Raw genomic sequence first — 24588 nt, 5'->3', positions numbered from 1 at the left:
TATGCTGCCACCCCTGTGCTTCACGGTTGGGATGGTGTTCTTCGGCTTGCAAGCCTCCCCCTTTTTCCTCCAAAAATAACGATGGTCATTCTGGCCAAACAGTTCTATATTTGTTTCATCAGACCAGAGGACATTTCTCCAAAAAGTACGATCTTTGTCCGCATGTCCAGTTGCAAACCATAGTCTGGCTTTTTTTATGGCGGTTTTGGAGCAGTGGCTTCTTCCTTGCTAAGCGGCCTTTCGGGTTATGTCCATATAGGACTAGTTTTACTGTGGATATAGATACTTTTGTAGCTGTTTCCTGCAGCATCTTCACAAGGTCCTTTGCTGTTCTTCTGGGATTGATTTGCACTTTTCGCACCAAAGTACGTTCATCTCATGGAGACAGAACGCTTCTCCTTCCTGAGCGGTATGGCGGCTGTGTGGTCCCATATTGTTTATACTTGCGTACTATTGTTTGTACAGATGAACGTGGTAACTTATTTGTTTACCTTCTTTAGGCTAACCTAGATGTTTGGAAATTGCTCCCAAGGATGAACCAGACTTGTGGAGGTCTACAATATTTTTTCTGAGGTCTTGGCTGATTTCTTTAGATTTTCCCATGATGTCAAGCAAAGAGGCACTGAGTTTGAAGGTATGTCTTGAAATACATCCACAGGTACACCTCCAATTGACTCAAATTATGTCAATTAGCCTATCAGAAGCTTCTAAAGCCATGACATAATTTTCTTGAATTTTCCAAGCTGTTTAAAGGCACAGTCAACTTAGTGTATGTAAACTTCTGACCCACTGGAGTTGTGATACAGTGAATTGTAAACAATTGTTGGAAACATTACTTGTGTCATGCCCAAAGTAGATGTCCTAACCGACTTGCCAAAACTATAGTTTGTTAACAAGAAATTTGAGGAGTGGTTGAAAAACGAGTTTTAATGACTCCAACCTGAGTGTATGTAAACTTCTGACTTCAACTGTATAGGCCTACCCCAGCTCACAGGTAGAGGAAGCTCACCATTTTCAGACATAGGCATGCAATAGCTCTGTAAATTGAACGAAAACTAGAAGAACATTGCTATGACAGGGTGGATAAAAAAATAAAAAATAAAATAATATTTAACCTTTATTTAACTGGGCAAGTCAGTGAAGAACAAATTCTTATTTACAATGACGGCCTACCCCGGCCAAACCCGGATGACGCTGGGCCAATTGTGTGCCGCCCTATGGGACTCCCAATCACGGCCGGTTGTGATACAGCCTGGACTCAAACAAGGGTCTGTAGTGACGCCTCTAGCCTTAGACCTCTGTGCCACTCGGGAGCCAAATTATAGAATTTAGTGATAAGTTACTAAATCATCTATGGTCGACAACTCCACAGTGGCACAGCCCGCCTGGTGTTCAACCTTCCCAAGTTCTCCCATGTCGCCCTGCTCCTCCGCACACTCCACTTCCAGTTGAATCTCACATTCCACTAAATGACCAAGGCCATAGCTGTAACGATGTGAGCTAAGAGAGTCAGGAAGCAAGTTCAGGGAGTGAGTGTTTTAATGAATAAACACAACATAATACAAAATAAGAAACATGAACAACGCACAGACATGATACAGAAACAATAACGCCTGGGGAAGGAACCAAAGGGAGGGACATATAAGGAAGGTAATCAGGGAAGTGATGGTGTCCAGGTGAGTCTGATGACGCGCAGGTGCGCATAACGATGGTGACAGGTGTGCGCCATAACGAGCAGCCTGATGACCTAGAGGCCGGAGAGGGAGCACACTTGACAATAGCCAGGTTCTACGTTTTAGTGAGCCGCCCCGCCCACCCACATTTTTTAAAAAGTTGAATGTCATTTACTGCATTTGTATACAATTTAAAAACCCAATAATGCTATTTGGAGAACAGCAAAAACTAGCAAAAATGACCCCAGCCATTATCACATTGGTTGCTGTAGCTTCTCTCACAGTCGATCTACAAACACAGCCTATTAGCGATACGATTACACATTAACGCAGCACCGGGATTAAAAAGGTATTTTATGAACAAAAGGTAAACAAATAAGTTTGCTTTACAGAAAATGTCCTGCAATTATACCCATTACTTATGCCAGGTAATATGATATCTGAGTGAGAGGGACTAACACAATCAATGGTGGCACCCTGGAAGTCAGGGCTCCTGGCCACATGCCCTCTGTGCCCGGTCGGTAATTCAGCCATGATTACTACAAGTTTAGATAGCTGGCTATACTAACTAGACTAATTTACCAATCTAAAATGTTTAGACATGGCATGGGCTAATTAAGTGAGTGACATACAACAAGAGGAAAACTGCTGCAACCATACCAAATTGCACGTTTTGTATTCTACTATTCAAACTCTCTACAGTAAGTTGAGACCCCGACTGAATCCCCCCCACCCCCATTTTTTTTAAATTATATACAGTACCAGTCCAAAGTTTAGACACACCTACTCATTCAAGGGTTTTTCTTTATTTTTACTATTTTCTACATTGTAGAATAATAGGGAAAACATTAAAACTATGAAATAACACATATGGAATCATGTAGTAAGCAAAAAAATATGTTATATTCTTCAAAGTAGCCACCCTTTGCCTTGAGGACAGCTTTGCAGACGCTTGGCATTCTCTCAACCAGCTTCATGAGGTAATCACCTGGAATGCATTTCAATTAACAGGTGTGCCTTGTTAAAAGTACATTTGGGGAATTTATTTCCTTCTTAATGCGTTTGAGCCAATCAGTTGTGTTGTGACAAGGTAGGGGTGGTGTACAGAAGATACCTCTATTTGGGAAAAGACCAAGTCCATATTATGGCATGAACAGCTCAAATAAGCAAAGAGAAATGACAGTCCATCATTACTTTAAGACATGAAGGTCAGTCAATCCGGAACATTTCAAGAACTTTGAAAGTTTCTAAAAAGTGCAGTCGAAAAAACCTTGAATATGATGTAAATTATACTGTAGGCGCAGCAGCACAAATTAATTCAAACACAACACTACTCATCTAATTGCCTGTAGGATTCGTTACAGTGGGAAAACATGACATTGTTATGGTTGAGTTGCTTTGAAGTCTTTGGTATCTACATCACACAGGGTCACTGAAGAGTCAAACTTAACCCCAAACCCTGGGTAGAGGGGCTCAGTGAATGTGGTATTGAATGAGTGCAGGTGGGTCAGTGTGTCAGAGGAGACATTGTAGAAGGACAGAATGCCAGCCTGCCAGTCCAGATACACTCCTACTCTGTTGGAGTGGGAGACGGAGGAAACAGATATGTCGGTGTTTTCATTATTGTGCCAGGCAGTGTAACTGTTACCGCAGCAGTCAAGACTCCAGGACGTGTCTCCGGATCCAAGCCGACTCCTTCCCGGCTTGTATAATCTTCTATATGTCACCGCTATAAGAGCCCAATCCCCACTCCACTTTACCTCCCAGTAACAGCGTCCAGTCAGACCCTCTCTACACAGCACCTGGGGCCAGTAGTCATATCTCCCTGGTTGGTCAGGATACGGCTGCTTCTCTTTCACCCGTGTCACCTTCCTGTTCTCCTCAGACAGAGAGAGGTATGTGTGTGCTGTGTTTGGATTCAGTGTGAGATCACAGCCGTACACTGAGGGAGATAAGGACAAGGACATCATGATACAGTTATGTACTGGTGATGTAATTGGTGTATTGCATTAAATGTTGTTTTTTTTCTTCCATTATCTTACGTCAGCGCAACACTTGCCTACTACACTTACAGTCTCGTATCTTGGTTGAGGTATTTTTTTACCGTAGGAGTGACACCATCTGACGTAAGACAATGGTGTTTCTGATGATATGTGCAGAAAAAAACTGAATAATAACCCACATCTCCTAAACACCCAGCCCTCTCCTCCAGGGTGAACACTGTAAGCAAAAACAACAAGTAACAACAAACAAACAAAAACATTGCTGTAACCAATTTTTGAAAATGATACCTACTATTCTAACTCTCAACAGTAAGTTGAGACCCCATGACTAAGTTCCTCTATCACAAGTAATATTTGTATTTATCCTTTATTTGACAGATTTACAGATTCAGTTCTCACCTGACAGTTTGGAGTTTGTACATGGTATCTTCCAGTCCAGCGGAGAGCAGCTTCACTCCTGAGTCTCCTGCGTGATTGTAGCTCAGGTCCAGCTCTTTCAGATGGAAAGGGTTTGACCTCAGAGCTGAAGCCAGAGAAGCACAGCCTTTCTCTGTGACTCCGCAGAACGACAACCTGTGGAAATAGTTTAATTCTATCTGATATCAAGTCTCTGAATGTTACTATATAAAGATTTGGTAAGAGTTGTCAGCTCAGGGATTCGATATCTGTAGTCACACTTTGTATACAACTACTATGTAACATATTAATGTTGTTACATTGTACATTGTACATTATAAAAATTGCATTGTAATGAAGATTTTTGTATTCACCAAACGATGAATTAAGAGACTGTTCTTAGTCCACGTGTGTAGTTAAAATACTCAAATCAAGCAATTCCTAAATGCTGCGCTTCAATGATTAGCCTCATTTTCTTACGGTGTTACTACACAGAAATTATGTTGGGTGTTTTTTTAATTTTATTTGACCTTTATTTAATTGGGCAATTCAGTTAAGAACAAATTCTTATTTACAATGACGGCCTAGGAACAGTGGGTTAACTGCCTTGTTCAGGGGCAGAACGGCAGATTTTTTTTACCTTGTCAGTTTGGGGATTCGATCTAGCAACCTTTCGGTTACTAGTCCAACGTTCTAACCACTAGGCTACCTGCCGCCCCTTACTGTTACTAAAGCTTCTATCCATCTTCAGTGAGTGGAAGGCAACAGCCCATTATGATGGCTTCCTAAAACGAGATGATGCTCAGTTATCAAGCCCAAACGTTTAAGCACATTCCTTAAACATTGATCATCATGCTTAAATATCTCCATTAGCCCAAACTGACCTCAGTGTCTCCAGTTTACAGTGTGGACTCGCAAGTCCAGCAGAGAGCAGCTTCATTCCTGAATCCTGCAGCTTGTTGTCACTCAGGTCCAGCACTCTCAGGTGTGAAGACGTGAGGGCTGAAGACAACATTTTACAGCTTACCTCTGTAAGGTGACATCCATTCAGACTAGATACGAAACAAGAGTAAATACAAATAAATACTCAGAAAACGGTGATGCTAATGAAGAACAGCAGACCTGTAGAAAGGCTGGAGACGACCTGTGGAACAAGTCTGGAATGGAAGTACAATAATTTAGAATGATTATGATCATATCAGTCTATTATCTGATATACAATCTCCCAGATTCAATGCAGTCAGTGGTATAAAAAACAATTGGTGGGTAAATGCTGATCTCTGTTCTAGAGGGAATAAAGCAATGCTCCCTACATTTTTCTGTGATAGGTGGGTAAATGCTTATGGAGAAAAAAAAGTGTGTAAACATAATTCATGTACTTTTACTTCCATCACACCACTGATTCTAATGTCTGGTCTCAATATCTAGTAGGCTACAATGTGAAGCACATTCCTCACACAAGATCATCATGCTTAAATAAACTGACCTCAGGGTCTCGAGTTTACAATGTGAACTCTCCAGTGCAGCAGAGAGTAGCATCATTCCTGAATCCTGCAGCTTGTTTTTACTCAGGTCCAGCTCTCTCATGTGACAAGTGTTTGAGCTGAGAACTGAGGCCAATGCTTCACAGCATTTCTCTGTGAGGTTACATCCATTCAGCCTAATGAAGAAAACAATCCAACATACAAACAAACAAAAGTTTAGACAAGGGTTTTTCTTTATTTTTTACTATTTTCTACATTGTAGAATAATAGTGAAGACATCAAAACCATGAAATAACACATATGGAATCATGTAGTAACCAAAAAAGTGTTAAACAAATCAAAATATATTTTATATTTCAGATTCTTCATTGTAGCCACCCTTTGCCTTGATGACAGCTTTGCACACTCTTGGCATTCTCTCAACCAGCTTCATGAGGTAGTCACTCGGAATGCATTTCAAAATAATTTGTGGAATTTCTTTCCTTCTTAATGTGTTTGAGCCAATCAGTTGTGTTGTGACAAGGTAGGGGTGATATACAGAAGATAGCCCTATTTGGTAAAAGACCAAGTCTATATTATGCAAGAACAGCTCAAATAAGCAAAGAGAAACGACATTCCATCATTACTTTAAGATATGAAGGTCAGTCAATCTGGAAAATGTCAAGAACTTTAAAAGTTTATTCAAGTGCAGTCGCAAAAAACCATTGAGCGCTATGATGAAACTGGCTCTCATGAGGACCACCACAGGAAAGGAAGACCCAGTTACCTCTGCTGCAGAGGATACGTTTATTAGAGTTTCCAGTCTCAGAAATTACTACTGTAAGTCGCTCTGGATAAGAGCGTCTGCTAAATGACTAAAATGTAAATGTAAATTGCAGTTTCACAGAGTTCAAGTAACAGACACATCTCAACATCAACTGTTCAGAGGAGACTGCATGAATCAGGCCTTCATGGTCGAATTGCTGCAAAGAAACCACTACTAATGGACACCAATAAGAAGAAGACACTTGCTTGGGCCAAGAAACACGGGCTATGGACATTAGGCCAGTGGAAATCTGTCCAAATTTGAGATTTTTGGTTCCAACCACCGTGTCTTTGTGAGACACAGAGTAGGTGAATGGATGATCTCCGCATGTGTAGTTCCCACCGTGAAGCATGGAGGAGGAGGTGTGATGGTGTGGGGGTGCCTTGATGGTGACACTGCCTGTGATTTATTTACAGAATTCAAGGCACACTTAATCAGGACAAAAGGACAATGACCCAACACACCTCCAGGCTGTGTAAGGGCTGTTTGACCAAGAAGGAGAGTGATGGAGTGCTGCAACAGATGGCCTGACCTCCACAATCACCCGACCTGAACCCAATTGAGATGGTTTGGGATGAGTTGGACTACAGAGTGAAGGAAAAACAGCCAACAAGTGCTCAGCATATGTGAGAACTCCTTCAAGACAGTTGGAAAAGCATTCCAGGTGAAGATGGTTGAGAGAATGCCAAGAGAGTGCAAAGCTGTCATCAAGGCAAAGGGTGGCTACTTTGAAGAATCTTAAATATAAAATATATTTTAATTTGTTTAACACTTTTTTGATTACTACATGATTCCATATGTGTTATTTCATAGTTTTGATGTCTTCACTAATATTCTACAATGTAGAAAATTGTACAAATAAAGAAAAACCCTGGAATGAGTATGTGTGTCCAAACTTTTGACTGGTACTGTATACATGCACATTGAACTGAAATCCACTTAGTTCCACTTAGTTCCACTTAGTTCTAACAGAAATCCAGTTATGGATGCGGCTGGACATTTTTTACCACTCTCAAATTCATAGACGGGGCTCATAGATCCATGAGATCAAAATAATTGTAACCATATTTTTTAAGTGATACAGTTTACAATTACATTGTTTACAAACAATGGAGTAAAACAAATTTATATGTTGGGTTCTGAAGGGATAAGAACTAAGCTCATGAGCCTAGTTAAGTTATAAGTTATAAGTTATATTCTTCAAGAATCAATGCCTATATATGATTAATACAAAATTCCAAAAATAGATGTACCAATCCTGGATTGCCCCTTTAAAATATCTCCTTTAGGGTTCTTAAATTATTAATCCATTATCATTAAAAGGCCTTAATAATTACAATGACTTATTAGTTGTTGAATTTTTGAATACATTTCCAATTAATATTGAGCATGACGTTAATACAGGAACTCACAGAGCTATTCTGGACGCTTTGACCACTGGCAACAACCTCAGAAGACCCTCCTCTGATCTGGAGTATTTCTTCAGGTCAAACACATCCAGGTCCTCTTCTGAAGTCAGCAACACAAACACCAGAGCTGACCACTGTGCAGGTGAAAGTTCAGCCTCTGAAAGACTTCCTGAGCTCAGGTAGGTTTGGATCTCCTCCACCAGAGAATGGTCATTCAACTCATTCAGACAGTGAAACAGATTGATGCATCTCTCTGGAGAGGGATTCTTCCTGATCTTCTTCTTGATGTATTCAATTATGTTCTCATTGGTCTGTGAGCTTCTTCCTGTCTGGTTCAGTAGGCCTTGTAGGAGAGTCTGATTTGACTCCAGTGAGAGGCCCAGAAGGAAGCGGAGGAAAAGGTCCAGGTGTCCATTCTCACTCTGTAAGGCCTGATCTACTGCACTCTTGTATAAGTCAATCATAGGTTGTTGGTGTTTCCGCCATTTCAAAAGTTTGACAAGGGTGTTCTGTTTGACCAGTGGGTTCTCATTGCAGTTTATGAATGTGAAAAACACATATACAGCAGCAAGAAACTCCTGGATGCTCAGATGCACAAAGCTGAACATAGTTTTCTGACACGTCCTTCCCTCCATCTTAAAGATCTCAGTGCATAAACCTGAGTACACTGATGCTTCTGTGACATCAATGCCACACTCTCTCAGGTCTTCCTTGTAGAAGATCAGATGTCCCTTCTCCAGCTGACGGAATGCCAGCTCTCCAAGTTTAAGGACTATGCTGTCACTTCCTGTGGAATTTTCTGCTTCTCTCATTCTGTCTATCTGAAAGATCAGGAAATGTATGTTCATCTCAGTCAGAGTCTTAGGTATCTTTCTTCTCTCTGCTTCACCCAACAGTTTCTCTAGAACAGTGGCTGATATCCAACAGAAGACTGGTATGTGGCAAATGATGTGTAGGCTCCTCGACGACTTCATGTGTGTGATAATTCTGCTGGCCAGGTTGTCATCACTGATTCTTTTCCTGAAGTACTCGTCCTTCTGTGGGTCATTGAACCCTCGTACCTCTGTCCACTGCTGGATGTATTTTCGAGGGATCTTACTGGCTGCTGCAGGCCGGGAGGTTATCCAGATGAGAGCAGAAGGCAGAAGCTCACCTGTGATCAGGTTTGTGATCAATTTGTTTAGAGAGGCTGGCTTTGTTTCATCTGTCAGGACCTTATTATTGAAGTGTAGACGGAGTCGACACTCGTCCAGACCGTCAAATATGAACAGAACTTTAGACTTGTTCCTTAGACTCTTGATTGGTTCCATGTCAGGGAAGAATTGATGAAGCAGTTCAATCAGACTGCAGTCGTCTTCACCTATATTACAGTTGATTTGGCGAAAAGGAAGTGGAAAGATTAAACCAATGTCCTGGTTCTCCTTTTCTTCTGCCCAGTCTAGAATAAACTTCTGAATAGAGACAGTCTTTCCTACACCGGCAATGCCCTGCGTTAGAACTGTTCTGATTGGCTTCTTTTGATCGGACTGTTGTTTGAAAATGTTTCTGACTTCAATAGCGGTCTCTCCTGTGGCTGGTGTTCTGATGTTCGGATGTATGACCTCATGCTCATCTCTGACCCCTCCCCAGGCCCCCTCGAACACATGGAGCTCAGTGAAGATCTGATTTAGATAGATAAAAGCACCTTCCTTTGACGTCCCCTCATATATACAGCCGTACTTCTTCTTGAGATAGCATTTCAGTTTGTCTTCGACTGCAAGGAAAAAACAAAGCTTACGTTTATTACGGTCATGATAACTTTGTGTTTGTGTCTGGATTGGATCAGTCAGAGTGCAATAACTAGAGCCTGTCCAGCGGATAAAACTGGCTGCAATATGACGTCATCATGATGTCTTTTGGTTAGGTTGTGAAAGGTATAGCTAAATGCTTTCTAGAAACCAGACAGTTATCAGTTTTTCTGAACAGATAACCAAAATATGACGTCTTTCTCATAACGTTTTAATAAATGTATTATCTGGACTTCTCAGCCCCCCAAAAAACTGTTTACAACATCACTTTGGTCCAACGGGTGTTTTCTTGATTCATTAAGCTTACCTCTAGAACCAAAGGAGCACTCTGGAAAACAAAGAAAAATACTCTTTTGTTTTATTGTCCTCTTGCTAGTTCCTCCTTTTTGTTACCTGCTATGCAAAATCAGTGATCTCTTATCTGCTTTGTGTTGTTTTACAGTCCACTAACCTGCTGGTTCTGTTGTCTCACCATCATCGTACTCGTTCCTAAGTGTTTCAGCCAGTTGGTTCTGGCTCATTTTCCTCAGGATCTCCAGTGAGATCTTCACAGTTCCCTCGGGACCGTAGGTCTCCACCATCTTCTTTATAGTGTCCAGTCTGTCAGTGTTCTCCAGCTGGCTCACTGGGATGTGAGGAAAGCCTTTCACCAGGTCCTGGGTCAGGTGCCATTTAAATGTCTTCAATTCTGCTTCAACCAACTCCTCCAGAGTGGCCAGCAGCAGCACAGGAACAGGAGCCATTGCTGATCACTGAGAAAAGGAAGTTAGTTGTGATCGTAACTATTGTGGCACAGCAAAGGAATCAGAAGGAAGCTCTAAGTTCCCATCAGCACAAAGTCTGATGACATTTTGTCTAAATATTTGACAGGGTCTGGCTGGAAATGGTGGAAGGCTAGAACACTGTGTTGCTGTGACTGGGAAGAGATTGTTAATCTCACTTCTGGGTTGCAAACAGAAGATAACCCAATCATAAACAATAGTCATGATAATAATTTTAAAAAGACCACCCAATCAACAGACCCAACCAACAGAATCAAACACACTATGGGACAGGTTCCCTGGCCCAGGTTGACTCCAATGTAGTGTCAAGTTGGCTGGATGTCCTTTGGGTGGTGGACCATTCTTGATACACACGGGAAACGGTTGAGTGTGAAAAACCCAGCAGTGTTTCAGTTCTTGACCGTTCTTAAATATTTTGTCTTACCCATTCACCCTCTAAATGGCACACATACACAATCCATGTTTCAATTGTCTCAAGGCTTAAAAATCCTTCTTTAATCTGTCTCCTCCCCTTCATCTACACTGATTGAAGTGGATTTAACATGTGACATCAATAAGGGATCAAAGCTTTCACCTGGATTCACCTGATCAGTCTATGTTTATTTTATTTATTTCACCTTTATTTAACCAGGTAGGGTAGTTGAGAACAAGTTCTCATTTGCAACTGCGACCTGGCCAAGATAAAGCAAATAGTTTGACACATACAACAACAGAGTTACACATGGAATAAACAAACATACAATCAACAATACAGTAGAAAATCTATATACAGCATGTGCAAATGAGGTAGGATAAGAGAGGTAAAGGCAATAGTTTTGCTCACATTGTACATAGCCTTATTTTTCTACTGTATTATTGACTGTATGTTTGTTTTACTCCATGTGTAACTCTGTGTTGTTGTATGTGTCGAACTGCTTTGCTTTATCTTGGCCAGGTCGCAATTGTAAATGAGAACTTGTTCTCAACTTGACTACCTGGTTAAAAAAAGGTGAAATAAAAATATTTTTTTTTTAAAAAGGCCATGGTGGCAAAGTAATTACAATATAGCAATTAAACACTGGAATGGTAGGATGTGCAGAAGATGAATGTGCAAGATGAGATACTGGGGTGCAAAGGAGCATGATAAATAAATAAATAAATAAATAAATACAGTATGGGGATGAGGAAGATTGGATGGGCTATTTACAGATGAGCTATGTACAGGTGCAGTGATCTGTGAGCTGTTCTGACAGCTGGTGCTTAAAGCTAGTGAGGGAGGTAAGAGTCTCCAGCTTCAGAGATTTTTGCAGTCCGTTCCAGTCATTGGCAGCAGAGAACTGGAAGGGGAGGCGGCCAAAGGAAGAATTGGCCTTGGGGGTGACCAGAGAGATATACCTGCTGGAGCGCGTGCTACAGGTGGGTGCTGCTATGGTGACCAGCGAGCTGAGATAAGGCGGGTCTTTACCTAGCAGAGACTTGTAGATGACCTGGAGCCAGTGGGTTTGGTGAAGAGTATGAAGCGAGGGCCAGCCAATCAGATCATACAGGTCGCAGTGGTGGGTAGTATATGGGGCTTTGGTGACAAAACAGATGGCACTGTGATAGACTGCATCCAATTTGTTGAGTAGAGTGTTGGAGGCTATTTTGTAAATGACATTGCCGAAGTCGAAGATTGGTAGGATGGTCAGTTTTATAAGGGTATGTTTGGCAGCATGAGTGAAGGATGCTTTGTTGTGAAATAGGAAGCCAATTCTAGATTTAATTTTGGATTGGAGATGTTTAATGTGAGTCTGGAAGGAGAGTTTACAGTCTAACCAGACACCTAGGTATTTGTAGTTGTCCACATATTCTAAGTCAGACCATCCAGAGTAGTGATGCTGGCCAGGCGGGCAGGTGTGGGCAGCAATCGGTTGAAGAGCATGCATTTAGTTTTACTTGCATTTAAGAGCAGTTGGAAGCCACGGAAGGAGAGTTGTATGGCATTGAAGCTCGTCTGGAGGGTTGTTAACACAGTGTCCAAAGAAGGGCCAGAAGTATACAGAATGGTGTCGTCTGCGTAGAGGTGGATCAAAGAATCACCAGCAGCGAGAGCGACATCATTGATGTATACAGAGAAGAGAGTCGGCCTGAGAATTGAACCCTGTGGCACCCCCATAGAGACTGCCAGAGGTCCGGACAACAGGCCCTGCGATTTGACATACTGAACTCTATCGGAGAAGTAGTTGGTGAACCAAGCGAGGCAATCATTTGAGAAACCAAGGCTGTTGAGTCTGCCGATGAGGATGTGGTGATTGACAGAGTCGAAAGCCTTGGCCAGGTCAATGAATACGGCTGCACAGTAATGTCTCTTATCGATGGCGGTTAAGATATCGTTTAGGACCTTGAGCGTGGCTGAGGTGCACCCATGACCAGCTCTGAAACCAGATTGCATAGTGGAGAAGGTATGGTGAGATTCGAAATGGTCGGTAATTTGTTAACTTTGCTTTCAAAGACCTTAGAAAGGCAGGGTAGAATAGAAAAAGGTCTGTAGCAGTTTGGGTCTAGAGTGTCTCCCCCTTTGAAGAAGGGGATGACCGCGGCAGCTTTCCAATCTCTGGGAATCTCAGACGATACGAAAGAGAGGTTGAACAGGCTAGTAATAGGGGTTGCAATTATTTCAGCAGATAATTTTAGAAAGAGAGGGTCCAGATTGTCTAGCCCGGCTGATTTGTAGGGGTTCAGATTATGCAGCTCTTTCAGAACATCAGCTATCTGGATTTGGGTGAAGGAGAAGTGAGGGAAGTTTGGGCGAGTTGCTGTGGGGAGCGCAGTGCTGTTGACCGGGGTAGGGGTAGCCAGGTGGAAAGCATGGCCAGCCGTAGAAAAATGCTTATTGAAATTCTCAATTATTGTGGATTTATCGGTAGTGACAGTGTTTCCTAGCCTCAGTGTAGTGGGCAGCTGGGAGGAGGTGCTCTTATTCTCCATAGACTTTACAGTGTCCCAGAACTTTTTTGAGTTTGTACTACAGGATGCAAATTTCTGTTTGAAAAAGTTAGCCTTAGCTTTCCTAACTGCCTGTGTATATTGGTTCCTAACTTCCCTAAAAAGTTGCATATCACGGGGGCTATTTTTTGAATGGAGCATGCTTATTTAAGATGGTGAGGAAGGCACTTTTAAAGAATAACCAGGCATCCTCTACTGATGGGATGAGGTCAATGTCATTCCAGGATAACCCGGCCAGGTCAATTAGAAAGGCCTGTTCGCAGAAGTGTTTTAGGGAGCGTTTGACAGTGATGAGGGGTGGTCGTTTGACCGCAGACCCATTACGGATGCAGGCAATGAGGCAGTGATCGCTGAGATCTTAGTTGAAAACAGCAGAGGTGTATTTGGAGGGCGAGTTAGTTAGGATGATATCTATGAGGGTGCCCGTGTTTACTTATTTGGGGTTGTACCTGGTAGGTTCATTGATAATTTGTGTGAGATTGAGGGCATCAAGCTTAGATTGTAGGATGGCCGGGGTGTTAAGCATGTCCCAGTTTAGGTCACCTAGCAGCACGAGCTCAGAAGATAGATGGGGGCAATCAATTCACATATGGTGTCCAGGGCACAGCTGGGGGCAGAGGGTGGTCTATAGCAAGCGGCAATGGTGAGAGACTTGTTTCTGGAAAGGTGAATTTTTAGAAGTAGAAGCTCGAATTGTTTTGGTACAGACCTGGATAGTAAGATAGCCTGCAGATTTCTATCTCTGCAGTAGATTGCAACACCTCCCCCTTTAGCAGTTCTATCTTGGCGGAAAATGTTATAGTTAGTGCTGGAAATTTCAGGGTTTTTGATGGTTTTCCTAAGCCAGGATTCAGACACGGCTAAGACATCCGGGTTGGCAGAATGTGCTAAAGCAGTAAATAAAGCAAATTTAGGGAGTAGGCTTCTAATGTTAACATGCATGAAACCAAGGCTTTTACGGTTACAGAAGTCAACAAATGAGAGCACATGGGGAGTAGGAGTGGAGCTAGGCACTGCAGGTCCTGGATTAACCTCTATATCACCAGAGGAACAGAGGAGAAGCAGGATAAGGGCACGGCTAAAGGCTATAAGAACTGGCCGTCTAGCACGTTCGGAACAGAGAGTAAAGGGAGCAGGTTTCTGGGCACGATAGCATAGATTCAAGGCATAATGTACAGACAAAGGTGTGTCAGGAAGAGAGTACATTGGAGGTAAACCTAGGCATTGAGTAATGAAGAGAGAGATATAGTCTCTAGAGATGTTTAAACCAGGTGATGTCATCGCATATGTGGGAGGTGGAACAACATGGTTGGTTAAAGCATATTGAGCATGGCTAGAGGCTCTACAGTGAAATAAAACAGTAATCACTAACCAGGACAGTAATGGACAAGGCATATTGATATTAGGGAGAGGCATGCGTAGCCAAGTGATCGTATGGGTCAAGTGAGTGGTTGGGCTGGCTGGGGACACGGCGATTCAGACAGTTAGCAGGCCGGGGCTAGCAAGCTAGCATAAGGGCCTTAGAGAGACGTCGCGATGGCGGAAAAGTCTGTTTTTGCCTCCTCGTGCGGTGACGTCGATAGACCAGTCGTGTAATTAGTTGGGTTCCAAGTAGCAGAGGGGACCAAGTCCAATTGGCAAAATGGGTATAGTGGTCCAAGAAACTGGCCGATGGATCAGCTAACAGTCCAATTTGCTATAGATAGCTAGCAGGCCGCGGTTAGCAGAATGGGCCTTCAGGGGATGTCGCGCCTGAGGGGCCTGTTGGGATCCTCGGGCAGATTATGTCGGTATTCCAGTCGTGAAGGATCGGCGGGGTTCCATGCCCCGTACTGGCAGTAGAAGGGGTCCGGATATGGTAAAATATTAAACAGAATGCGAAGAAAAATATATAAAAAGATATATACATGGGACGAGACAAGACAAAGGACAAAAGACGTCTGACTGTTACACCATCTTGGATTTTATGCCATGGAAAGAGCAGGTGTCCTTAATGTGTTGTACAGTCAGTGTATAATGAACATTTAAAAAACAGAGACTTACAGTTTCTCTTCCATCCTACCTTAGTTGTTGAAGCAATTGACTGGTCTCTTCTGTCACACAGAAGCGCAGATCGGCTAGATCATACTGAACGGATCCACAATGAAGAAACACTGAAACAGGAAGTTATGTAAAAATCAAGTTTCAAGTGACTCAGATAGACAGCGATTACATATCTCAAATCTACATTGTATAGTTGTCAGAGTTGGGCGTCAATTCCACAAATTCAATTCCCTTTCCTTTCCAAATTCCAGGTCAATCTTCAGAGCCAGCAGGAGGCTCCAACCCTCCAAGAGCATTTGAAAAGACCACACACTCACTCAACTTCCTTGACCTACAGCAGCTATGATGTTCAAGGTATCAACTTACAATGATCTTGGTCTATAGATGCTGCACACCAAGTTTCGGGAAAGGTTTCGGTCTCTGACGATTTAAAAAAAAAATTGCAAAGTTTAGCTAAATGCTTTCTCTGACCAGAAAACCAAAATATGACATATTTCTCATAACGTTGTAATAAATGTATTATCTGGACTTCTCAAAAGTTGCACAAGATTTTCAAAATGGCGGATTATCCATCATGGCGAGGTCAGAGGCAAATTTGTTATTTGGGTAGAGAGGAACCTCTGGTAGAGAGGAACCACTGCACCATATTGCGAGACTAGGTGAAACAAGGAGGAGCGGCACCTAGTTCTACCAGATGTATTCGGGCCATCAACTTACTGATAAAGGAATTTATATGTTTAAAGTAATGACTAAAGAATTCCACTCTAAAACGTATTTAACTGTGTGAAATGTATTAGAATTATAAAACTTTAATCCAATAATGTGTGTGTAAGACAAGTTAAGACAAAAACATTGTGTTACTATGTAGCAATGTGAGAAATGTATAGTTGAGACAACAAAGGACAACTGAACTACAAATTACCTAGTTATAACTCTGAAAACTGACAACAGGAAAGAGGCCCCTTCCAAGGCCCCTCTAATCTAGGGAGGAGAGGAACGGCTAGAAATGGCTAGGCTTGCAGAAGATAATGTGTATGTGTGTGTGTGTGTCACGTCCTGACCATAGTAAGATGTTATTTTTATGGTAGAGTAGGTCAGGGCGTGACAGGGGGTGTTTTTCTATGTGTTGTATTTCTATGTTCATGTTCTAGTTTTGTATTTCTATGTTGGTTTTGTTTCGGATGATCTCCAATTAGAGGCAGCTGGTCATCGTTGTCTCTAATTGGAGGTCATATTTAAGTTGGAGTTTGTCCCACCTGGGTTTGTGGGAGATTAATTTTGAGTTGTGTAATTTTCACCTCTGCGTCACGGTTTGTTGTTGTTGTCTTTCAGTTTATTTATGTATTGCATAGTTTCACAGTGTAAATAAATTATGTGGAACGAAACACGCTGCATTTTGGTCCGCTCCTTCTCCTCTCCACGACAACCGTGACAGTGTGTGTGTGGGAATTATAAAATGACTGTGTTCTCATTTTTGACTTCAGAGTACTCTCTGAATAAAGAACTAACCTTTTGCAGAATTCTGAGACTTTGTCTAATTCTTCTATTAACCAGGGCCTTATAACCTCTGGGGATTGGTCAAAGCGTTAGTGATTGTTGAGTTATGAACATTGGGATAAAAATTCTCGTGACACTTACACAATCTAACCAAGTTTGGTCTCTGTAAGTCTTACCATTTAAGAGATATAGCGCTGCAGAAATTGGGAAAATAGTAATAATAAGTCTAACAACTAATAAGACTATAACCCAGGGGTTCCCAAACGTTTTTGGCCCACGACCCCATTTTGATATCTAAAAATTCTCACGACCCCAACCATGTGAAAAAAGTGATGTAATTAACAGCTAATGTTTACTTATTTATTTGGGGCTATGAAAGTCAATTGAAAAACATTCTAACTGTATTTCTAATTGTCTTCTCAACTCACCATCACATACTTTTAATGTGGGGTTATGACAGTCAATTGCAAATTATTCTGACAAAATGTCTCTTATCTCACCACTAATGAGATGAGTGTGCTTGATGCATGTCACGTCGGAGCTTTTGAAAGTCAGGGGGTGTGGTCGACAGTGCACACCTCATCTCTGCTGTCACATCTAACCTGTATTGATATTTGGTTTTAATGCAGGCGACTCAAGCTTCACACAGAAAAGAGTTGGGAACTCATGGTACCCTTCAACTGGGAACTCTGAAAAATACTAGGTCAAATCATGACGTCAGTGATCTTCTTGTTGGAAAGAGGCCAGAGTTCCCAAGTTGGAATTCCGAGTTGGATGACCGTTCAAAACGATTTTTCCCAGTCGGAGCTCGTTTTTTTCCACCTATTGAAGTTACCTGCTCAGCTCATTTGTCGCCAGTCGCTCTCGGTGTATCCATTATAGCTCAGTGGGTGTATCATACAATGCGTCCATATGGCAGAGGGAGACACATTCATAACTAGAGCGTAGAGGCCTGCTCGCCGTCCCACCACAGATGAAGCCCCATCTCTGCAAAATCCCACCAATAGATCCCATGGATTCTGTTTTTCGTCAATATAGCAACGCAGCACACTGTGCATTTTCCTGCTCGGGAGTTGTGACTCAGAATATGTCCTTGTGAATAGCATCCCCCGACATGTATAGTAAACAAAAGTCAATGCATGGGAATCTCGGCCCTCACAGTTAATGTCCATTTAGAGAGCATAAGCTAGGGGAGTTTTTGAGTCATTCAGTCAGTTTCTTCTTGATTGCTAGCAACGGCATACATTCTGTAACGGTCGTCGTATGTAATGGACCAAGGCGCAGCGGGTTGAGTGCTCATCTTAACTTTTATTTAACACTGAACAAACAAAACAAGAAAACGATCGAACGCACAGTATTGCAGGCTAACACAGCAGTGCAAAAACAACTTCCCACAAAGGGACAGGTGAAAACAGAGCTACCTAAGTATGACTCTCAATCAGCAACAACGATGTACAGCTGTTCCTGATTGAGAGCCATACCAGGCCAACACAAAGAAATACACAACATAGACAGATCCTAGAATACGAAACATAGAACATAACCAAAAACCCCGGAACACTCTAAACAAACACCCCTCTACATAAACACATATACTAACACACCCCGAACCACATAAAACAAACACCCCCTGCCACGTCCTGACCAAACTACAATAACAAATAACCCCTTTACTGGTCAGAACGTGACACATTCTTTGTTTATTAACAGTGTTATCTGACAAAGGTATTGATGTGAGTTTCTGTGAACTCTGTCTCCCCACACTTTATTTTCACCATATCAATTGCGGCCGGTAATATCAAAGTCTCTGCAATAGTGTGTGGTTTCAAAGCATAGCAGGCCTAGCCTGATTGAAATGCAACGTTCAAATGCGGCCTTTTCCCATGATCTAAGGACTGTTTGGTTGAATTTGATATTTTATATTTGAATAATTTTCATTTATATTTTTAAGGTTAACCACATTACAATGAGTTTGAGATACAAAGACAATTTTATAATGTATATATTATATTTATATGTACAGTGCCTTCGGGAAGTATTCAGACCCCTTGACTTGTTACACATTTTGCTACATTAGACTTATTTTAAAATGGATTAAATAATTAAAAAGATTCAGCAATCTACACGCAATACCCCAGAATGACAAAACGAATGACAATACCCCATAATGACACATTTATTAAAAATAAAAACCAAAAATACCTTACTTACATAAGTATTCAGCTCTTTTGCTATGAACCTCGAAATTGAGCTCAGGTGCATCCTGTTTCCATTGATCATCCTTGAGATGTTTCTACAACGTGATTGAAGTCCACCTGTGGTAAATTCAATTGATTGGACGTGATTTGGAAAAGCACACACCTGTCTATATAAGGTCCCACAGTGCAAAAATCAAGCCATGTGTCACGACTTCCGCCGAAGTCAGTCCCTCTCCATGTTCGGGTGGTGTTCGGCGGTCGACGTCACCGACCTTCTAGCCATCGCTGATCCATTTTTCATTTTTCATTGGTTTTGTCTTGTCTTCCATCACACCTGGTTCCAATCCCATCAATTACATGTTGTGTATTTAACCCTCTGTTTCCCCTCATGTCCTTGGCGGTGATTGATTGTATGTTATGTGCAAGTTATGTTCTGGTGTGCGACGGGTTTTGTACCCACTTTTATTATCTTGTATATTTTGGTTTTCAGAGTTTTGTGAGCTCTTATTAAACGACTCCGTTTATACCAAGTTCGTTCTCCTGCGCCTGACTTCTCTGCCACCAGCACACACCCATTACACCATGAGGTCGAGGAATTGTCCGTTGAGCTCCGAGACAGGATTGTGTCGAGGCAAGGGTCTCGGGAAGGGTACCAAGACATTTCTGCAGCATTGAAGGTCCCCAAGAACACAGTGGCCTTCATCATTCTTAAATGGAAGATGTTTGGAACCACCAATATTCTTCCTAGAGCCTATCGCCCAGCCAAACTAAGCAATCGGGGGAGAAAGGCCTTGGTCAGGGAGGTGACCAAGAACCTGATGGTCACTCTGACAGAGCTCTAGAGTTCCTCTGTAGAGACAGGAGAACCTTCCAGAAAGACAACCATCTCTGCCGCACTCCAACAATCAGTTATTTATGGTAGAGTGGCCAGACGGAAACCACTCCTCAGTAAAAGGCACATGACAGCCCACTTGGAGTTTGCTAAAAGGCACCTAAAGGACTCTCAGACCTTGAGAAACAAGATTCTTTGGTCTGATGAAACCAAGATTGAACTCTTTAGCCTGAATGCCAAGCGTCCCGTCTGGAGGAAACATAGCAAAAACGTCTAAAAACCTGTTTTCACGTTGTCATTATGGGGTATTGTGTGTAGATTGAAAAACTATTTTAGAATAAGACTGTAATGTAACAAAATGTGGAAAAAGTCTCAGGATTTTGGAAATTCTCCTGTGATCCCATTTTCATATCAGGCAACCGCAAATGGGTTCGTGACCCCTAGTTTGTGAACCACTGCTATAACCCTTTTTCCATAAAAAAAAAACATGCTAGAACTGATGCCCATCAAGAACTAAAGGTGACAAAAATGCACTGAAAAACGTTTAAACCTACTTTGGACGCACTAGAGCGCATTAGATAAATTAGATGGAAGAGGTGTTTTTAACTCCACTCTTATGTCGACTTTGCTTATGTAAAACCGTATCAAGCCAGTTAAAATTTGAAATGGAGTTTATGGAACTCCGTCACATGCTTCGGTTTCACACAATGAAACTGACACTAAATGTGTAGAATGACACATTTGCATGGAGCTGGCAAACGGATTTAATAAATAGCCTACAACTTCTGTTTATTGCTGCTGTAGCCTTGTGTTATTATGCAATTATTAATAGCCATGTTTAGTTAATTAAATTGAAAGCTATCAATTGTGATCATGGTCACAGCTCTATCGCAATTACCGACCAACTGTTGTTAGAATGCATTAGATTGACCGTAACTGTCAATCAGATTAGGCTACAGGTAAAAAAAATGTAAAACTGGCTGATGTTGACGAGCATATTCAGTTAATTTCCACATTATTCATATTTGATTGAAATTATGACCCCATCCTCAGTAGCCTATTCCAGTAGGATATTGGACAACACAAGCCCTTCTTACCTCGAAAACGCCTCGCTATTTAGATTGAATAAATGAGTCTGTGAATTTGAACTATGCAAACTGCTAAATCGTTCATGTTAATTACATCTTGCCTAGGCTACTGGAGGCTATCTGGGGCTATGGGCTACAGGCTCCCTGCATCTAGCTCAGCAAACCATGGCAAAGTTGAATTACAATCATAAACTGAGGTTTTATTCAGTAGCCTAGGCCTATTGAAATGACAAATCAATCACGCAAATAGGCCTAACTATTTGCATTATTCCTTTGTAACGGTTTGTATAACATCTGGCACAGAATGAGACACAATTGCCAGAAATAACATTCGTTCTTTTAAATTCGTAAAAGTGTTTCTTACGCTGAGATTTCGTAAATCCTCTGTCCAACTTCATCACTCAAACTCAACTGATGGATTTATCTATTGTTTTGCACATGCGCAAAGGGGATTTATTTTAAATCCTAGCAGTCAAACGAGTCAAATCGACAGCCATTGATGGAATATTATCTGTCGAGTTTAATAAAGACGAATTATATTTTCTCTTGCGACATATGCAAATGTACTTAATACGTCATGTTAGCTCGCAAAAAGTATTATTTTGATGAAAAACCGAATATTGCTGTCACATTATTTCATGCGTTAAATTTGAAAAAGGAAAGCCTGCAGCAATTTGAATTGTCTCAAAATAGATCCTTCTAACAAATCATTTAGAATCCTTTGCCTCTCAGTAGCAACTGTTGGGGTGGACGGGAAGTTGTATTTTTACCATAGCACACTGTCTAAACATGACAATGTGACATTCAATTGCAGTATTGCAGTTTCCGAACAGAGTACATGATGTACTTTGGGACCCAGGCAAAGGTACAACACTGGCCTCTGGTGGTTGGTGTATGTTATTGAACTGGACCGGGTGACAGTCAGTCTGAGACCTATAAAGATAATCCAGTTTCCAGGCTACTAAACCATATTTATTCAATTATTTGTCATAATTTTACATTTTGATCTGAATCAGTATGAATAGATTATATTTCGTAGTTGTGATACCGTTGTGTATTTAAAAATAAATTCAAATCAAATCCAATTTTATTTGCCACATACGTGTTTCGCGAAATGCGTGTGTTTCTAGCTCTAACAGTGCAGTAATATCTTAACAGTAACATCTAACAATTTCACAACAATACAAACACATCTAAAGTAAAGGAATTAAGAACATATAAATAAATATTGAATTAAAGATTGCTGCATTGTTACAGGTATGCACAATGTTAATACCCCTGCACGTCGACTAGGCACTGGTTCCCAGTGTATATAGCGAAGTTATCGTTAGTCATTGTGTTATTATTTTTCTATATTTTTCTCTCTGCAATGTTGGGAAGGGTCCGTAAGTAGGCATTTCACTGTTAGTCTACACCTGTTGTTTACGAAGCATGTGACAAATGACATTTTATTAGATATTAGATGACAATTTATTGGAATTACCCAATTAAAAATAAATAAAAAAATCTCATAATGAAAACATGTAGAGGTGCAGTGCAATTAGTAATTTACCTTTCCAATCAAAAGTGCTGACCCTGGACTTGATTGTAAACTTAAAAGTGGGGTCAATGAGATTGCTTTCAAGCTTTTGATAATGTGCATGTTTTAACAATAATAGTAACTAACAATAAAACTTAAAACCAGTAGCACAACCAGTGTATTTTTGAGGCAATCACTATTATTGCTCACAGGGTAAGAAACCTACTGGGATGCAGTTTACAACTCTTGGCGCCAAACTACAAAACCCACCGCTATGACCATTTGATTATGATTTAAGGCAAACGGGGAAACTCGTAAATACATCCTGCCTCGAGTGTTTTCATCACATGGTGGAAATCTGTTTTGAATGGAAATTCTAATGTTTGATACCTGGTCTCAATCAAGCGCACTCACTTGGTAATTTAATCAAAATAAAGAGCAAGCGAAAAAGTAATAAGTCATCACTATTTTCTTAAACCAAGGCTTTGGTATCATTTCATAACCATAATTTAGAGACTTCGGTAAACTTGGCTTTAATCAACAACATCCCATACAATTAAGATCAGTCTACTTCTGCTTCCACTCATGTTCACTTTAGAGATGTCATTCAAGGACTTTCTACCCTGAATTCTCACTGAATAGAAATCCAGTCCCACAAATGTTATTTACTATAATACACTTTCTCTAAATGAATTGCTTGGCTGTGTGTTGCTGTTACGACTTCCGCCGAAGTTGGTCCCTCTCCATGTTCGGGTGGTGTTCGGTGGTCGAAGTCACCAACTTTCTAGCCATCGCTGATCCTCTTTTCATTTTCCTTTGGTTTTGTCTTTTATCACACCTGGTTCCAATCCCATCAATTACATGTTGTGTATTTAACCCTCTGTTCCCTCTCATGTCCTTGTCGTGATTGTTTCTAAGCTATGCGCAAGTTATGTTCTGGTGTGCGACGGGTTTTGTACCCACTTGTATTATTTTGTATATTTTTGTTTTCAGAGTTTTTGAGCACTTATTAAACTGCTCCATTTATACCAAGTTCGATCTCCTGCGCCTGACTTCCCTGCCACCAGCACGCCAGTGGCGGTTCTAGACCATTTCAACTGGGGGGGCCAAGCTGGGGCCAGTTGTACTGTTAGAGTTATTGTTGTCATATCGTTTTCTTCATTGCATTGCAGGCATTAGAAGGCAAAAGACCATGTTCATAATCATCATCGTTGCCACTGTCTAATAATGGATGTAAAAAAAGAATGATAGCAAAAATTTGTTATGTACAAATGATTTCATACTCCACATTTAAGGGGGCCACAAGGGGGTCCAAAATTGTTGTCACAGGGGCACCCCCTTACAGTTGCTTTGGAATGGTGAGTAAATAAAGGTTTTCTACCTTGCAAAGATCTTGTATATGGCATGTGTCATTCTAACTCCTCAAAAATCCCAAAACTTCAATTTTTCAAACATATGACTATTTTACATCATTTTAAAGACAAGACTCTCCTTTACCTAACCACATTACCTGATTTCAAAAAGGCTAATACAACTAAAGCAAAACATTAGATTATGTCAGGAGAGTACCCAGCCAGAAATAATCACACACCCATTTTTCAAGCTAGCATATAATGTCACAAAAACCAAAACCACAGCTAAATGCAGCACTAACCTTTGATGATCTTCATCAGATGACACTCCTAGGACATTATGTTATACAATACATGCATGTTTTGTTCAATCAAGTTCATATTTATATCAAAAACCAGCTTTTTACATTAGCATGTAACGTTCAGAACTAGCATACCCACCGAATTTACTAAATTACTCACGATAAACGTTCACAAAAAACATAACAATTATTTAAAGAATTATAGATACAGAACTCCTTTGTGCAATCGAGGTGTCCGATTTTAAAATAGTTTTTCGGTGAAAGCACATTTTGCAATATTCTGAGTAGATAGCCCAGCCATCACAGCTAGCTATTTAAACACCCACCAAGTTTAGCCCTGACCAAACTCCGATTTACTATTAGAAAAGTTTGATTACCTTTGGTGTTCTTCGTCAGAATGCACTCCCAGGACTGCTACTTCAATAACAAATGTTGGTTTGGTCCCAAATAATCC

At 41.1% G+C, this 24588-nt stretch overlaps 1 protein-coding gene across 3 annotated transcripts; it reads right to left on the bottom strand.

The window, feature by feature from the left end:
- Positions 1-1521: 1521 nt before the first annotated feature.
- LOC106571878 (NLR family CARD domain-containing protein 3) lies at positions 1522-21558 on the bottom strand. 3 transcript variants are annotated; one of them, XM_014145402.3, is made up of 10 exons: positions 21326-21538; positions 15366-15456; positions 10009-10309; positions 9865-9885; positions 7774-9523; positions 5559-5732; positions 4957-5124; positions 4076-4249; positions 3856-3893; positions 1522-3615 (listed from the first exon to the last, which is right to left on the bottom strand). In XM_014145402.3, exons 3-10 carry the CDS (start codon positions 10298-10300, stop codon positions 3056-3058), a joined length of 3177 nt encoding a protein of 1058 aa, XP_014000877.1. In that variant the 5' UTR covers positions 10301-10309; positions 15366-15456; positions 21326-21538; the 3' UTR covers positions 1522-3055. The 3 variants fall into 3 exon arrangements, with proteins under 3 accessions (XP_014000877.1, XP_014000883.1, XP_045549762.1); XM_045693806.2 differs by having other exon boundaries at positions 3365-3615; positions 3746-3893; positions 21326-21558; XM_014145408.3 differs by lacking the exon at positions 9865-9885 and having other exon boundaries at positions 21326-21539.
- Positions 21559-24588: the final 3030 nt, after the last annotated feature.

This window comes from Salmo salar, chromosome 01 (genome assembly GCF_965601325.2).
Source record: "Salmo salar chromosome 01, fSalSal1, whole genome shotgun sequence".
Classification (NCBI taxonomy): domain Eukaryota; kingdom Metazoa; phylum Chordata; class Actinopteri; order Salmoniformes; family Salmonidae; genus Salmo; species Salmo salar.
Note: the sequence above shows the minus strand (reverse complement) of the source record. Positions and strands in the feature narration are given on the sequence as shown.